We start from the raw sequence: 18528 nt of genomic DNA on the forward strand, positions 1-18528 counted from the left end.
AGATTCTAAATGTCACCTGACCAGGTATTCCTGGATCCTAGTTGCCCTATTCAGAAGGGCTCTTCCTAAATTTGTTTGGTGAGGTCACCTCATTGACACCAAGTGGGAGGATCAGGATACAGTTTAGCTGTGAACAGCGGCCTCCCGAGCTGATCTCATTCTCCAAAGCTAATCCCATGATTCTTTAGCATTACAAATATGGATGAAGCATTTCACAAACAAGTGCTTACCTTTGTTAACAGTTTCTTTTGATTCCATCAATAATACCTTAGCTACTTTCTTTTATAAGAATGGGGGAGAAAGGCCTGATTTCTTGACAGACCTATCTAGAGAGCGGTAGTTGGAAGGAAAGTGTGTATCCCAGAGAACAAAGATCTCAGCCCTTGAGCAATTCATTGAGATTTTGAGTGGTATGCGGGGATGAGGATGGGCTGAATAAGGCAGGATGTAATCACACCATAAAGGCTACACATAACCTAATAGGTGAGGAGAGGCGGCTTTGTCAAGAAGGAAAGAGATTCTGAGTCTATGAGTCAGGATCAATTCCTTTTTTCTTTTTCTTTTCTTTCTTTCTTTTTTTTTTTGAGACAGGGCCTTGCTGTGTTGCCCAGGCTGGAATGCAGTGGCACGATCATAGCTCACTGCAGCCTTGAACTCCTGGGCTTAAGAGATCCTCCTGCCTCCAGGGTAGCTGGGAGTACAGACATGCACTCCCACACCCAGCTAATTTTTAAATTTTTGTAGAGATGGGGTCTTATTATGTTGCCCAGGCTGGTCTCAAACTCGTGGCCTCAAGCGATCCTCTAGCCTCGGCTTCCCAAAGTGCCGGGGTTACAGGCGTGAGTTACGGCTCCCTGCTGATCACGTCCTGCCTCTAGGCCAGAAACTGCTACTCACCTTCTCTGGGCCTCCACCTCCTCACCTGTGATGTCTACCCTACCTAACAACAGGTTGAGGTGGTCAGAGAAGTCTGGCTCTGGGTTTACGCCGTGCCTTATTGTGATTATGTTGGCATGAGTGGTCAGTGTGGCCTGCTTCTGTGGGGGTGGGACCCAACTGATGGGGAAAAAGATGACACATTAAGAAGAGGAATCCTGGGGACTACAGTAGCTGCTCAGTTACTTCCATTTATATTAATCATGGTTTTATTAGTTTTCCTGTCTTTCCCACTTGACTGTCAAGTTCATGGGAAACAAGACCTTCACTGCCTTGTTCTTTATTGCGTCCTCAGTGATCAGTGAAGTTGGTGCTCAATAAATGTTTGTTAAATGAATAGAAGAAGTGAAAGACCTGGGATCCAGTCCTAGGTTTGCCACTGACCACCTCCTTCCTGGAGCAGGTCACTTAACCTCTGTAGCCTACGAGATTGCTGTGAGGATCATATGGAATAGAGGACCTTGAGTAGTTACATAACATGTGATACACAGATGTTAGTTATTGGGTTGATTGTGGGAACAAATTCTTCAGGAATGAGATATGTAGTAGCCCTCTTACCAAGCAATACATTGAAGGCTAATAATCTAACTGCAATTCACACTTTATGATGCAGATAATGTTTGCTGACTTTATTTCTAAACAAGCTAGTATAAACTAAATTACGACTAAAATGTGAATTATCTGATAGTTTTTGTCAACTGAGCAAGTATTTTATTTCAGTCAAGTAGGAAAAGGGGGCTAAGAGAATGACTTAATTTGTCTCAAATGAGCACTTTATTACAAAGAGTGCTACTGTTCTATGTAATACATTGCCAGAAAGTTTCACATTCTTTATTGTATTTGGATGAGATCTTTTCTAGCTAAGTGGCCATAAGAATTTTTTTTGTTTCCTCTGTAGTGCAGGCTGTAGTGCAGTGGCACGATCTTGGTTCACTGCAACCTCCACCTCCCAGGCTCAAGCAATCCTCCCACCGCAGCCTCCGAGTAGCTGGGACTACAGGCATGTGCCACCATGCTGGGCTAATGTTCGTATTTTTTGTAAAGATGGGGTTTCACCATATTGCCCAGGCTGGTTTCGAACTCTTTGAGATTAAGTGATCTGCCTGCCTCAGCCTCCCAAAGTGCTGGGATTACAGGTATGAGCCACCGCTCCTGGCCTGTGAGAATATTTTTAAAGGTATTATTAAAAAAAAAAAAAAAAGCAAGCCATGGAATTTGCAATTTATCATCTGGTTGTATGTGTTAGATTTTCATAATAAAAGTATAAGAGGTTCTAGTTCCATATTCTAGATGACTAAGATATTTATTGAAACACATTTGGAATATGGTTTACTGGTATCATAACATTCTAATGAAAATTATAAATAAAAAGTGACTGATCTCCATAAGTACACTGCTTATAATTAGGAAAAATCAATTTGTATATTTTTTTTTATGAGATGGATAATCTTACTGAAACCTGAAGATTTATATTGCCCATACTTGTAATTCATTTCAATTTTTTTATTTACAGTCTACTTAAAAATATACATAGAAAATAAAATCTACTTAGAGTTTGTTCAAAATTAATCCTTTAAATATTTTACATAAACTATATTTAAATTTTTCTCTCTGTGGCATAAAGGAGAGAATAAAAGTTTGTGTTTCATTTTATTTTTATATTTTAGTGAGTCACATAGTACCTATACCTATAATTTAATATCCATCTTTCTCTAAACTTTAGTTTTTATTATTTGTCCCTTGATTATCATTATTTTATCCTTGCCAAAGATGTGAGTTCTCCAACTGGTTTCTTTGTACATCTCCACACTTCTGCCTGTGTTTATAAATATTTTGTAATTTTTTTGGACCCTTTGTCTTATCTTTCAAAGAGAATACTGAAGATCATCTGTAAATTGTATGTAATCTCTCTCATTTTCCTCTAACCTGTCAATAAATCTCTAACCAATAGAATATATATGTATATTTTATACATATGTATTTTAAAGCTATCATTTTTTCAGCACTTACTATGGGCTTTTAATATAAGTGTATTTGTATTATCCCTATTAAGAAATGTAGTAACCTGCCTAAGATCATTCAGGTCAATGATTCATGTAACTTTAACTTGGTCTGTCCCTTGGTAATTCTACCAGAACCCATAGAGAATATTAGTTTTGCTCCAAACTGATGTACCTCTTCCTTTATGACCAGAGGTTCCTTAACCACTTACTTCTCCTATACTTTTTTCTACTGTCTTTTCCTCATTTTCCTTTTTACTCTCATATCACCAAAGTGTTCTTTATCTCTTGTGTTATCTGTCATCACCAGCAAAAGACCTACATGTATGTGATTTTCACTTCTGAAGGATGTTCCTGTAGTGAGAAGTCAGGTGACTCCAAGACAGCAGAATCTTTTCACTCACCTGTTCTGGCTGGGCAAGAGCTCCCTGCCAAGGGCATCATGGAGGGAAAAGTCTGGGGTTGGGGGGGGTTGTCATCCTGTGCCAAGAGGTAAACCTTTCCCCCATAAAGTACCTTGGTATTACTAAACATTTTCTATTTGTCAGGCACTTTATAGTCATTTTTATTGGTTCTTTTTACTAGTTATAACTGCATCAGAACTGCATTCCTTTTCTCTTTTAATTAAGTGCTCTGAATGAAGTGGCAAAGACTGAGGGCCTTGGGGAGCAAGTCTTCAACTGCCAAACAGTCAGTGAACAGATAAAGAACCACAGAAACAGAGGACTGGTCCCAGCGAGTGTCAGACCCCCAGCAAGGAACCAGTCTGCACTGACCCACTGAAGAAATGGCTCCAGGGGGCTTGACTTTGTATTTTAAAAAAAGTCCCCAAGTCAACCTAAGACTGTAGCTTTCAGCCACTGATGTCTCAGGTGTATACTGACATTTGGAAGACTGGGCTGTTCATTTCACCCAACCCATCATGTTCCCCTTTCTTTTCCTGAGGCTCCAAAAACACAAAATCACACTAAGATTTTGTGTTTTCTAAAGACACATCCATCAATATACTTGTGTTTTGGTGTCCTTTTTCTCCTCTCTTTAATACCTAACTGTACCATGTTTATAACTTTATCTATAAGGTACAGCTTTAAAAGTACCACTGTAGAAGTGGCCTGGAGCTGGAACCAGAACTTTAACTTTGCTTCTTGGTAGGTAGGTGAATGTGAGGGTCAGTTTTCCTCATCTGTAGAATGGGTATGATGAAAGTTCCTATCTTTCCCCTTCAGCTTGCTAATATTCTGTGCATAGATTCACAGGACTTATCACACAGTCAGGGTTTATTCATTTGGTTACTTATTTGCCTCCCCCACGAGACTGATTCCACCAAAAAAAAAAAAAGATTTTTTTTCTGTGTCCCCTCAGTCCGTCTAGCCCAGTACCTGACACTAGGAACTGCCCTACTAAGCCCTTGGAATGAAATCACATACGGGAAAGCCCTTTGCCAACTGTGAAGCACTATCTACAAGTACCTTAGTGATTACTCATAGTGTGGCCCCACAGACCTGACAGGTGAATGAAACCACGCTGGGCTCCAAAGCCATACATTTAGTGAGTGTGAGTTGTAATTAACATGTGAACTGTACAGGGTACCAGTTCTGGATTCTGTGGGATTATTGTACATATGCTCAATCTTAAAATATGTGGCTTCACAATAGGGTGAACATTCAGAGTGGCTCATATGTGGTGGAATGTGGCAGCTTACCTGGAGTCAGAACACCCAAAACACAAGTATACTAAGGCTTACTGGAGAAGCCTGCAATGTTACAGCAAAGAAAAGGCTTAAATTTTTTGACAAGGTAATATTTTATTTTTTCCTGGGTTTCCACATTCCCCGTACATGCACTTCAGGTTTAACTGTTTAGTCTTTCAGTTCGGTTAGGCCACTTCTGGTCCCATTTCTGAGATACTAATACACACCCCTTACTCTCCAGGGCTGACCTGGGAACACGCACCAAATGAGATAAGACTGATCTCCAGCCAGTCCTTTGGACTTGCCCTAGGTATTCCACTGTAGTTTCTCCAGTGTCTTCTCTTAAATATTTCTAAGTTATTTTTCACCTCCAAGTTCCTACCTTGCACACAGTAAGTGCTCAATAAATGCTTTCAGAAATGAATCTGGTTTTCCGAGTTTTTCTGAATAGATTCTCCTTCACCTTGCCTTTCTCTCCTTAGATCTTGGCTCACGTCCCAAGAGGTGGTTCTAAAAACCCTTCAAGGGAGGAGTTATAGGATGACATGGGATTCTATGATTCCATGATCCTTTTCATAAACTAAAAAAAAAAAAAAAACCCACGAGACACATTCCTGGAACATTACCACCCCCACCACCTCCATAAAGTGGTCCTGAAAAAAACAGTAAAATCCAGCATTGTGAACACCCTACCATTAATTATAAAAGACGAACATGTGAAAGAACTCTGGGGTGAGCGGAAAAGAAGCTAGCATAATCAGCTTTCTAATGTTCTTGTTATACTTTTATTTAGATCTGTGTGTTTCTACAGCAACATGTTTCTAAACTGCTACCTCAATCCACTGAAAAATAAACATTCAGCAAGTCTCTTTTTTTTCTGGAGTAAAAAAACAACAATATTTGTTCAAGATGTAAGAAAATATCTAAAATCTATTTAGATATAGTTTTGTCAGAAAGAATATCACAAAATAGAAGCCAATATTCCATATAAACTGGCTTAATACAATATGCTATTCTATAAAACCCAAAAACTTATTCCATAAGGATTATGCTGGCTGCATACTGTAAGTATTTGGAGGGCAAATTAAATCAGAGGTAATAAATCCCTGCACTGTCACACTAAAAACAAGTCACAAAAGATCATTAACTGGTCAGCAATAATATATCAAAATACCAACCAATTTTCTTAATTCTGTAGTCTATTTCAACTGTATATTAGTACACCTCAACTTTAAGTGGCATTTCTATTGATTTACATAGTATCCAAGACAGAAGTCAAGTATTAGAAAATTGTAGTGCATTTTTGCATTAGGGAAACGTTAATGTCATAACATAGGCTCTAGCCAAATATAGACCCTACTTCTAGAATACTGAAATTAAGAGGTTTATGTAGATTATAGCTATAATGACCTTCATAATATTTTAGGAATCCCAGTATAATGACCACTCCCTTCATCTCAAGCCATTCCAAATAAAATGTAATCTCTTTTGAAAAACTGTTGATCTCATTCTGTTCATTGTTGTCTCATTTCATCTGTGAATGTGCTGTAGCCTGGGCAGCAATTATGCCCATCAGTGGGCTGCCCAAGTCCTAGTGCTAATTTTTTAGCACTAGAAAATTTCCGGCCGGGCATGGTGGCTCATGCCTGTAATCCCAGCACTTTGGGAGGCTGAGGCGGGTGGATCACCTGAGGTCAGAAGTTTGAGACCAGCCTGGCCAACATGGTGAAACGCCGTCTCTACTAAAAATACAAAAATTAGCCGGGCATGGTGGCACACGTCTGTAATCCCAGCTACTCAGGTGGCTGAGGCAGGAGAATCGCTTGAACCCAGGAGGCGGAGGCTGCAGTGAGCTGAGATTGCACCACTGCACTCCAGCCTGGGAAACAAGAGCAAAACTCCGTCTTAAAAAAAAAAGAAAGAAAAGAAAATTTCCATGCCTCTGTAAAGAGAAACAGGAAGGGTCTGCAGAACTAAGTTAGAAGAAGGTGTGGAGTTAAATCCCACATGGGCCACAGAACATGCAAATCTTAAGGAAAAGTAGAGGAGAGAAAATAGGCTTTGAGGTAAAGCATCCACACGGATGGGCTTTTTTAGGTTAACTGTGAGAGGGAAGAGGGCCCAGGCAGGCCAGAGTGCAAGAGCCTGCACTGAGATTTCGCATCTCCCAGAAGACCTGCAAAAGTGCTACTGGCCAGAGTCTATGGACACCCCAAAAGAAGAAATGGCAGAGAGGCCCCCGGTGCAGCACCTGGACAAGCTACTTCCAAGAGCCAAACTGAAGGCTGGGGCTAGGACTTTATGATAAAGATCTGCATTTGTTCAAATGTAAAGCATTCTGCACTGAGATAACAAAATGATAGCAAATATTCATATAGTGCTCATATTTGAAGCACTTTTCAAGCAGTATCTCATTTAACACCCACGCTCCTGTGAGATCAATGTTATCATCATCCCCATTTGAGGAGGAAACTGAGGCACCCAGAGATCTGGGCAGAGCTGAGATTTGCTCCAGGGGATGTAGCTCTGGAGTCTGTTCTTAACCACTGTGTGATATAGTTTCTCAAATGAGGTTGCTCCAAATCCCAGACTCAGCAAAGGCTGGGGGCCCCACACAGCAAAACGCAAGCATGCCACACACCGGAAATATTCTTTTGTGTGTCTCTGCATACTTATGTCATTGCTTTGTAATGCTGCCTTTTAACAAGTTCTCTCTTCTTCAGTCATTCCAGAAAGCATCACAGGTAATAATGTGATTTCATGTTCTATCAGCTTCTCTTTATTGGATTCTTTTATTTGAACAGTTGATAAGAATTTTGCAATCGACAGGCCATGGGTTTGAAAACAGACTGTGGAATCTGACAGGCTGGGTTCAAATCCCAGCATAGTTACTTACCAGTTGTTAGGGCTTAAACAAGTGAATCAACATCTATGACCCTTAGCTTGCTTCCTCCTTTATAAAATGAAAATAATAACCATAATTCCTGGAAAGGCTGCATGAGGATTAAATGAGAGACTACATCGGCCAGTGCTCAAGATGTTCAGAGCACATGCACTGCCTAGGAGTCTTTTCAAGCGCAGGGGCTGATTCAGGGGCACAGAGTGGCGGGATTTTTGCATTTCCCACAAGCTCCCAAGTGATGCAGATGTTGCTGGTTGGTGGACCACTTTAAAGCTTTCAGTATGTCTTCATTATTATTAATGTTAATGATTATATTCTACTCCATAGCTACAGAACCAGTTAGAGATTGTGACAGTTTACATCAGAACTCTCCAATGAATGAATCAAGTTTGTCTCTGCAGACTGCAGTACGAGATGGGTGCCTCGTGCCTTATGCCCCTACAGTGCTCCCCACATTCACTCCTGCCTGGATCTGGTCTAACAGTCCACTCACTGACCCATAACAGCCAGGAATGTGGAAATAATTCACGTTTCTAAGTTAAGTTCCTTAAAACCGCATGTCAAAAACCATAGCTACTTGAAATAGCAGAATTAATCCACAAGCAAAAGAAACTTATCCTCAACACTTATTTCTCAGATTATGATAAAAATGAAGGATTTTTTCAAATATCAAGTTTACATATACGTATATATATACATGAAGATATTGTCTATGAACATTCTGTCTAAATAGAGGGTGAGAAATATGGATAGTGTACTTAACTAGTTTGGTCCCTGGCACACAGTGAAAGGGCCCAAATGGGAACTGGTGCTATAAATAATTGCTTCCTTTTTCTTGTGTTAAGACAGAAAGGATGGGGATTGAATGGGGAGATACTAGGCTGAACTGGGTTAAACTGGACTAGGGACATGAAGTAAAACTAGAAATTCATGATCACAAGCTCCCAAACTAGTCCTGACATTTTAATTTGGCAACTGAATTACTCACAAAGGAAGTAACATCTGTCTCTGTCATCCCTTAGCATTCCTTTCTGAACTCCTCCTCTTGTCGCCTAGAGGCCTAGCACCTAATGCTGTCTTAAATCTGCCAGCCTCTTCGGGTAGCACGTTTTTCCCCCCTTCCTCCCAGACTGGATCAAAACCTTCCAGGGTTCACTGCCAGTCAGGGGAAAGCAGTACACTTGACCCTGAATGACAGGGGTTTGAACTGTGCGGGTTCACTTATATGCGAGTGTTCTTCAATGAAAGTCACACCAAGTGTGCCTGCCTGTCCTGCTTCCCTTTCTACCTCCTCTATCTCCTCTGCCTCTGCCACCCCTCAAACAGCAAGATCAACCCCTCCTCTTCCCCCACCTCCTACTCAACCTAAAGATGACAAGGAGACCTTTATGATCATCCACTTCCATTCAATGAATAGTAAATATATTTTCTCTATCTTATGATTTTCTTGATAACATTTTCTTTACTCTAGCTTACTTTATTGTAAGAATACAGACGATACATAAAGCATACAAAATATGTGTTAATCAACTGTTTATGGTATTGGCAAGGCTTCTGGTCAACAGCAAGCTACTACTTAAGTTTTGGGGAAGTCAAAAATTTGTTATAAGCAGCGTTTTGACGGCAGGGAGTTGGCGTCCCTAAGCCCTGAGTTGTTCAATGGTCAACTGTAATTCAGGGTGTGAATGAGTCCAGATACTCCCAGAAAAGTTCTGGATTATGAAGAGGATTTTCAAGTGGCATTGGCTCTATCTTCCGGTGGAGATGGTGCTGCAGGGTTGGAGGTGCAGAATGGGCTGGTGGAGTGGGGATCACTAAGAAGCTTGAGTCCATCCTCAGCCCTCTCCTTCCGGGTCTCTCCAATTCCCTCAGCTATCTGGGGTTACATAAATGAACTCATCACTAGAGGCCCGCACCATCTTCCTGCTGCCCTGCAGCCCACAGGATTAAACGCAACCAAAGTCCCTGCCTGGAGAAAGAGGAGCTGAATCACACACCTCAGGATGGAGAGGGTCTTCAGAGAAAGGAAATTCTCATTGGGGGTGAAAATGTGAAAAGCTAGCCCAAAGCAAACTATGTACATGCAGGAGTTGCCTAAAAGCACATATGATTAAAAACTCCAAAAAAAACGCAGACACTTTTGACTTACGATACTGTAAGATAGCTTCTACCTCCGTTATTTTTGAAAATTCTGTTACCCAAGGCTTGGGCAAAATTTATGATATGATATGACCCCTGCCAAATAAAAAACCCTGTCTGTCATGAATGAAAGTTTGCTGTCATATGTAAGTGGATCTTTTTTAGGGAGAAAGAAAAGGCTCTGTCAGGTTGCTATACGCTATAAGCTAAAAGGTAAGAAGTCTGGCTGTAAAGAAAGTGTTGAAAGGAATTTGGAGAATCACTGAAAACCCAGAACATGCCTCATTAGGTTCAGCTTCCTGTAGTGCTACTGTGGGCATAGCAGGGTCTGTCATCCAGTTTATGGTCATGGGTATTAGATAACACAACCTCATATTCAGGTTTAATCTCAACCCATACCCTTTGCTGTAGTGTATCGCAAAGGGCTGAAAAGATCATTTATTTCTGGGCCATCTAGAAGCTCATGCTGTCATAAAGACTCAAAACCATTCAGCACCCATCTTCTCTTGAAAGAGAAGAGTAGGCAAAGGAAAAGTTTTCATAAATCTGAAAATCCAAAAGAACTTTATAGGGCCCAAAACTTTAAGAGTTCACCTGTTTCCCCTCTGATGATCATGTAGCAAGCAGAGAATTATTTCAGCTTTAAGGGTATAAGTCCACTAATTGCCCAGCCTCTATGAATCCCTCTTGAGGGCAAGGACTGAATCCTGCTCCTCTCTGCAGCACTTAGCAAGCAGAAAGATGCTCAGTTAACAGTGGATGAACTGAATTCAGCATCTTAGAGCAATAAAAATGTTAATTAAAGAAGTGTGCCTGTGCAATGTTTCAAATCCTAAAGCTACGTTTTCTTTCATGTTAGTTTATCAAGGTCAATCCATATCCCCTTTTTTTGAACCAATTAATTCATACTACCTTATCCCTTATATAAATTCTCCAAAGAAATCTTTAAAAAGGCAACTTGACTATTGATACAATGCAATGAATGACAGATAAGTCAAGAGAAGTAAAATCGGTTCTACAAATAAAAGTTCTAACATATGACAGACCTACAGATGACTAGTTTACATGTACATTCCTAAGACTTCAAAGACACATACTACACAGGAACTCCTGTATCAATTCTGCTTTCAAAATGGCAGTTAAAACACCAAAAGGTGTCTTGAAACTCAAGTTTTATTGGATAACTGAAGTAGGGCTTTGACTGGCCTGGACCCACTTGGATGATCATCCAAGTGGTCTCACATGTAACTAGTGGTCCTCGGAAAAGAAAGGTTTCTTCCTGCTTGAAAACTACTTAGTAATGACAAGAGGGTGGCCTTTTGGTGACATTTGCTTGGGGAGCCAAATTTTAAAATCAGGGTGATACAAAGATTTAAGTTTTGGATGAATGTGATCCACTTTCTCCCTGGCAACAAATATTTCTTTTTCTGTTTCATGGGTCAGCTTGAGTACAGAGTGAACTGACATCAGATATGAGTTTATATCAATTTAAAATAATACTTCTGAATACTGGTTGCAACATTAATATGTGAGTGCATGGAAGAGAATATAAAGGTACAAATTTCTTTCCCAAAATGACTGCTGCAAAACACTGAGTGCATCACCTTTTAACTGTCTTTATTTTGATCTAGTTTAAACAGATAAAGAAGCCAAAATTTTGCCAATGAGACTACTTGCCAGGTGGAAAACGATTAATTTATAGATTCCTGGTACAAAAGCCAAAACAGTAGGCGCTCAGTAACTACTTCCTGAATGAAGAAAGTTATATACTTATGTACAAAACATTTAGTTTATCCACCAACTTGAACTTTTCATAAAAGAGAGCAAACATTCTTGCAGTAGAAAAAGGAATGTAGCCACAAACTAATATTAAAAATCAGAAAAATACCCACTCTTTAAAAGGCAGTTAATCTTAATAGCTCCAAATAACCATGACAAGAAGTCTTGTTACAATTGCTATACTCCTTTCATGTTTATAAAAATTTGATTCCATCTATAAGGAATAAAGAACACCCCTCCCTCTTAGTCTTCAAATTCAAAATAGGACCTTAGCAGTTATTTCAATAATACATAAAATACATGCCTTTCACTATTAAGTAGATACATTAAATATTCCTTCTTCCTTGCCCCTACAGCACCTGAGTGGATTCCCTGAGCTGTCAGCCTCTGGCTTCTCCTCAAAGGTAAGTTAATGAACAACTGTGTCAGCCTGCTTGCAGCCTGCTGCAGTTCCCACCCTGCTAACTATAAGGACCAACGGCCCACATTGAAGACAATAAAACACAAACAGGGGATGTGCACCAGCCCCCAAAATCTTTCCACTAATAGATGTCCTCTCTACAGAATTCCTGAAAAGTATTTCTGGAAATAATCTAGGTTAGGGTCAAGCAAGTGCAACTAAAGACACCTTTGTCACAGCTTGCAAATGCTTCACACTTTTGTTTGGCACAGCAGAGACATGTCTACAAAAACTGTAGTGACAAAACTATGACATTCAGAATCTAAACTTTATTAGTATTTTTTCCTCTGAGAATGATAAAGAACAAAATTATAAATCTCTATCATCCCTCTAAACTGAAGTACTGTTCTCTGAGGTAGGAAAAATGCTCTATTTTTATGCAAAGAGAATAGTTATAAGGATGGAAGATACAGTGGTAAGCAGTTTAAAATGGACTACATGACCTCCACCTGGGAGCTTGCAAACCGTACCAATAACTGGATCATTTTAGATCACAATAGCTATTTGGGGGACAAGGGAACTACAACTACCCTTTACTTTTAACACAACCATTCAAGAGAATTAAAGAGTGGACCAGTTAAAGCAACCATCACAAGCATTGCCCTAATTCCTCACTCCCCCTAAAAGCGATACTTTACATGAGCAATCACACATTCCATCTTTGTTAATCCTTGAATGCATTCATTTTTCAACCAGTCCCATAAATAATATACTTAATAATACCCTCAAGAAGTAAAAAGAGTAAGTGCATTTAAAGAAGCAGGCTCTTCATCTTTTGAGAAACTTGCAACATTAGTAGAAAATCAAAACATCAGTGTGTGACCTCTCTGTTATCAAGATGTCTCTAAGATGGTCAAAAGTGGAATTCCGTATGACACTACTTGATAAAGCCCAGTCAGTATTAGGCTAGAGAGCCTATGTTTATGATTAAGTAATAATGACTGAAGCTGGAGCTGCACAGGGCATTTCCTGGGGATTAATGACCAGCCAGAAGAGTTGATGACCCAAAGCAATGCCACAGGCCAGCAACCTCCGCTAGGCATTAAGCCCCAGGAAATGCACTGAACCTCAACTCTTACAGTGATTTTAATACACAAAGAAGGAAAAAGTTTGCTGTCAGCTTTCTACTGAGCAATACTTCGACTGCTCAGACTTCATAAGTGAAAAGCTGACTATTAAATATGTGCAAACTGAACAACTTTTTGTAGTGTTTTAACTAACAGGGACTTGGAGCTAAGATCTTGTTTGAGAGCCATAATAATCATATAAGCCACATATGGACACTCAAATCTATATTTAACTTAGGAGTTACCTGACAATAATGCAAGAATAATAAAAGCATCAGTATACAGTTTTTTGGAACTGATTTATTTTACTCAGGTAAATAAAAGATAATGACTGAAAGATTGCATTCCTTAGAACAAAACCAAACCAATGAAACGAAACCCTCTTATCTTTTGTGGTTCTTTACGTCACAATTCTATATTACACTGGTATCAAGAAACCAGCAGACAGATGCCAGTAGACAAACTGTTTCATTGTTATCCCAAGGCCATGCACGCCTTAATAAACTTTCTTAGGCTTTTAACTCTTAATTAATCAGGTGCTATTCTAAACTAGGGCATTTCAAGGGTTTTTACTGTATCAGAAGAATGTGACCATTTATTTTTGCTTTCAAAGAAAAAGCAAACCCTCAATTCTCCTCTCCATTCTTAAAACTCACTAACACAACCTGTCAGAAATGGACTACACACCTGAAGTACAGAAGACACATACCCTACAGGTCTTGTGTATTTTAGAGAACTTTGGTGTTTATATTACCACTCACAGCCCCTTTCTCAGTTGGCCTTGAGGCTTGCGCATTAGCTGGTAAACCTTTGAAAGGGTCAATGTGTCCAGAACTGGAATTTCCACTTTGGAAAAAGCACAGAGGTACCTGACATATGTTCCTGGAGGGCCTGCACTATACCTTCAGACTTGCAAAATTCCTACTTCTGCTTGATGGCAGGCAGGTCAAAGTTGTAAAACCTCCAGTGGCTACTCCTGCCTGCAGAATAGAACACAGTGTCCAAAGACCCCTGGTTTCTGACTCCTAGATAGTGTCCAAAACATGAATACAACTTTAATAATACTCACGAAAATACCACACCTTGGGGAAAATAAGGAAAGAAGAATCTAACACTAGAGGCCCCAATCTCGACCCAGAATTTGGCACTGCTTAGACTTAAATCATGTTAGGGTGGAAATAGTTTCTTCCTCTTTGATGAGGACAGTGAAGCCAAGGAGAAGTGAAGTGATTTGTCCATGCTGACTCAGCTGCTGGGATAGCACTCTTACTCTAATTATCTACTTCATAGGTATTATCTGCCCCCTAGATAGTGAGCTCCGTGGGGCTGGGGGGAGACAACAATGTTTCAGTGCCCACAGTGCTGGGCATCACAGGCCCATACTCCAATTTGTAGCCTGACTGGAATTGCAGATACCACGTTCCCACTTTAGTTTATGGAAATTGCACCCCACACTGCCAGTTTACATTCAACTACATGTTACAGTATAAACTGGCACTCAACTGCCTGGCTCTCCACTCTCCACCCCTTTTCTTTAAAAAAAAAAAAAAAAAAGCTACAGGAAGAGGGATTGGCACGTTTTCTTTTCAATAATTTATAACTGTTTTTCTACCTTCTAAAGTCTTGGCGAATAAGTAATAGAGTGTTTTAAGGGTTACTTGATTCAAATATGTCTTAAGTAACTGCTTCCTTTACATTTACAGTGTTCTCGCAGTCTTTGCCTTATAAAACTCACGCATTCAATGAAGAGCGGCTGCAAGAGTGAGCTAATCCTTTTGTTCGGCGAACTTTGAAGTTTTTCGCCTTACTGCACAGCAGTGATTTGTTAGGTAGCATGCCCTCTCTCACATCTTTTAAGGTTAGGTGTAAAGTTGCCCAAAAAGCACCAAGAGAGTTAACTTCTAAGGGTGAAACGAAATCCGATTCAGTACATTACCTACTTTTTAAAACTTCCCCCCTACCCAGAGCTGCATTAGCACAAAAGTTAGTCCCGAAGTGGTACCAGAGAAACATTTCATGCATAGAGTTTGGTTTGGTTACCTGGGTGGGGGAAACAATAGCAGGTGAAACTACTGTGGGAGAATTGGTGCTTCTGTGCCCATTGGCTTCTGGAAGAAGAGGCAGGGGGTCGTGTTTCACGGAAACCACCACCACCGCATCCACAGGCTCCGAGGGGCGGATACAAAGTCTTTTGGGGGAAGTGGGGCCGCAGATTTCCCCCGACCCGAACACCGACTCGTACAGGGCGCGCTTGGGCGCAGCCTCGGATTTCACGTCGGGCCCGACCTGGCTGTCTTTGGGGAGGATGTAAGTGTTCCCCAGCGAGGGCGGCTGGGGGCGGTGGTGGTGGGAGGGATGGGTGGGGGGGTGGTGGGAGTGGTGCCGTGCCGCCCCGTTCAGAGCCTCGGCGTAGCAGCCCTGCGGGGCGGGCGAGCCCAGCTTGGTGCCAATGCCCGCGATGCTGTTGAGCGTGGCAATGGAGACGGCGCCGATGCAGTGGTTGGTGTAGGTCTTGGAGAGCTTGGCCGCCTTGGAGAGCATCTGCATCCGAGTGCCTAGCAAGTTCTTGCCTATGGCTTTGTTCTCGTACCAGGTCACATCGCCCTCGCTGCAGTGGTCCCGGGGCCGCTGGAAGAACGCCTTGCAGAGAGGGTTGCGTTTCGACAGGTACTTGACGAAGCTGGCGTAGGGGCAGAACTCGGTGCCCGTCTCATACATGCGGGGCAAGTTCTCCTCGTCGCTGCTCTCGGCGCGCTTCTTGCTCCACGAAGACGAGCGCGACTTGTGGTAGGGCCCGAGGGACTTGAAGTAGACGAACTTGCGACCGTCCTCGTCCATGGCCAGCCCAAAAGAGTCCTCCTCCAACTCACGCTGGTTCTCGCGGCCGCGGGTACAGAAGTACATGCACGTCTCGAACCAGACCTTGTTGAGCAGCCCGAAGGGCGTGTTGGTGCTGAAGACGCTGGAGGTGTACAGCTTGCGCAGGTCGGCCCGCGTGATGGCTTGCTTCTGCACCACCGGCCCGGCGCCCTGCTCCTCGAGCTTGCGGATGACCGCGGCCAGCGTCAGGTTGGCGCTGCGCAGCTCGGGATCCTTGGTGAGGTCGAGCGTGCGGCAGTACGGGGGCTCATTGAGGTAGCGGTTGAGGGAGCTGCGGATGCTGATGAGCGACGACTTGCTGTAGAGCTGGCCGCTCTTGGAGCGGGCCTCGGCATAGAAGGAGCGCAGCACGCGGCACAGCGCCCCCTTGTCCATGGTCTCGAAGTCCGGGCTCTGCGCCTTCTCGCTCAGGTACTCCCGGAAGATGCGCACGGCGTAGCGGGTGGCCAGCCGGGTGTTCTCGCTCAGCCGGGCCCGCTCGGGGCGCTGCAGCACGTCGGGGTCCAGCTCGGCGCCGTCCCCGGGCGGCCCACCGCGGGCCCGGGGCGCCAGCAGTCGCGGCGGCGCCTCGGGCTCCAGCGCGGCGCTCTGGTCCATATTGATCATATGGACCGGCTCCGGCTCCAGCTCCTCCCCGGCCGAGTCCTCGGGCTCCAGGGGCTCGTCCCAGTCCAGCCCCATCTCCTCCTCTTCCTCCTCCTCCTCGTCCTCCTCCAGCCCCCCACCTCCGTCCTCCTCCTCCTCCTCGTCCCCCGTTATCTGCACCTCCTGGATCTCGTCCTCCTCCTCCTCTTCCTCCTCCTCCTCGCCCGCGCTGCAGTAGTGCGGACGGCCGTGGCGGCGGCCGCGGCCCCCTGCGCCGCGCTCGCCCTCGCCCCGCTCCCCATTGTTCTCGGCGGCGGCGGCGGCGGCGCTGGCGCTGCCGCCCGCGCTGGTGTTACAGTCCCCGCTGCCAGGCATTCTCGCCATATTGCCGTCTCTCTGCCAGTCCTCGGGCAGGGCGCATGCGCTATATTGGACCGCAGCGCTGAGAGCTTTTGTGTTTAATGACCTTCAGCTACCGGGAGGCAAAGCCGGGCTCTTAAAGGAGCCGCGCTCCAATTGTCATTCCCGAGCGCAGCTCCGGAGGGGCAGCGGCGCGCAGGGGATGGAGGGGAAGGGGGAGGGGGGAACAAGTTAGACGGGAGAGATAGGGTAAAGGACGGAGGCTGACCAGACCTTCTTCCTCCCCCACCCGGCTCCCACTTCTAAGAAAACTTTGAAGGAAAAAAAAAAAAAAAAAAGGAAAGGGAGGGAGAGCTGTCGGTGGGGGCGAAACACTCCCAACTTACCCTCTGGCGGAGAATTGCGCGGGCCCGGGCGGGAGAGAGGGAGGGCCGGCGAGAGGGCGGGACGGTCTCGTTTCTCTAAGTAATGCCCGAGGAGCAGTGCCCCTTCCACTGCCCCCTCATTGCCCCCCGGAGCCGGGGGTTCGGGGCGGCGGCTGCGCCGGGCGGGCCGCGGGTGCTGCCGCGGGAAACCCGTGTCTGGGGCCGCCCGGAGCGGAGCGGAGCAGGCAGGTTAATGAGCAGGGTGGAGGAGGCACGGCGAGGCCCCGCACCCTCTCGGCGCCCGCGGCCAGGGCGCAGCGGGCGAGGCTTGGGAGCGGGATGGGGCTGGCGGCGGCGGCGGCTCCCCCACCTACTTGCTGGCGGCGAGGCGCGGGGGCCTGGGGCCAGCCGCGCGGCTCCCAACTCCCTTTCCGACTCTTGCAAAGGAGCGAAACACGCCCCACGTCAGCCTCATCCCTTTCGACTTTTCCAACAGCCACATTTAAGCTGTCATTAAAGACCTGGGGCGCTCCCCGTAGGTCTGGGGCAAGTCCGCGCCGGTCCAGCCAGCCCCGGGAAGGAGCGAGGGAGAGAAGACTGGGAGGGGCCGGTGGGAGGGGAGACGAGGGAAGAGGCGCTCGGGACCCCAGGGGCCACAGGGACCCTTCCCCACCCGCCCAGGGCGCCGCCCTCCCTGCCCCCGAGCAAAGTGACACAACTCCCTCGGGCGAGGCGCTCCACCAGGCTGGAGCTGAAGTCTCCCTAAGGCCCATCGGGCAGGCGGAAAAAGCGAACTTGGGTCTCGGCCGACCCTGCCGCAGCCACAATTCGGCAATTCGGATCCGGAGCGCACTCTCACTCAAAGTTTGCCAACCGCCATTCGTTCGCCCTCCGGGCTGCGCTGCCTCAGGCGCGCGGGGGCGGGCACCTCGGAAACTGGAAAAGCAGCCAAAGAGCTCGCCGGGTCTCGCTTTCCCATAGGAGACACTGCCCCACTTCCAGCCAAACGCCCGCCCCCGGCGCGCCCAGGCTCCGGGCGCGTCCTTGCGTCGCCGCCTCCCGCTCTCCCGGCCCAGGGGCAGCGTCCCAGAGCCAGCCGGGACCTCGGCTGTTCTCTTAGGAGGCACGGCCCAGGCCACTTTCGGAGCTCGCGCTGCATCCTAACTTTCACTTCCTCCCGCAGCCCGTGTGTCCCCTGGCGCGCGGGCCAGCTGCGAGTCCCTGGGGTGAGGGGACACGAGGGAGTCAGGTTCCCAGCAGCGCGCCCCGGTACCAGGCCGTCCTTCTGGGAGGCAGCCTCGCCTGCTCCTCGGGTGCGTCCTCGAATTTGCCTCCAAGTCCGAATTCTCTGCAGTTAGGCTGTGA

The 18528-nt window shown here is 45.1% G+C and overlaps 1 protein-coding gene across 3 annotated transcripts in view; it reads right to left on the reverse strand.

Moving 5' to 3' along the window:
• Nucleotides 1-18528, reverse strand: part of KCTD1 (potassium channel tetramerization domain containing 1) — a 204549-nt gene that overhangs the window by 77565 nt on the left and 108456 nt on the right. The window contains exon 1 of one of the 3 annotated variants that reach the window (XM_063653521.1): nucleotides 17538-17617. The exons of 1 other annotated variant lie outside the window; for it this stretch is intronic. Coding sequence is in view for 1 of the 2 variants with exons in the window: in XM_054460653.2 (XP_054316628.1) it covers nucleotides 15014-16822 (1809 nt within the window). In the remaining variant the exon portion in view is untranslated. Of the gene's footprint in view, nucleotides 1-15013; nucleotides 17109-17537; nucleotides 17618-18528 lie in introns of those variants that run through there. One more of the 3 variants, XM_054460653.2, reaches the window with a different exon arrangement.

This window comes from Pongo pygmaeus, chromosome 17 (assembly GCF_028885625.2).
Source record: "Pongo pygmaeus isolate AG05252 chromosome 17, NHGRI_mPonPyg2-v2.0_pri, whole genome shotgun sequence".
NCBI lineage: Eukaryota > Metazoa > Chordata > Mammalia > Primates > Hominidae > Pongo > Pongo pygmaeus.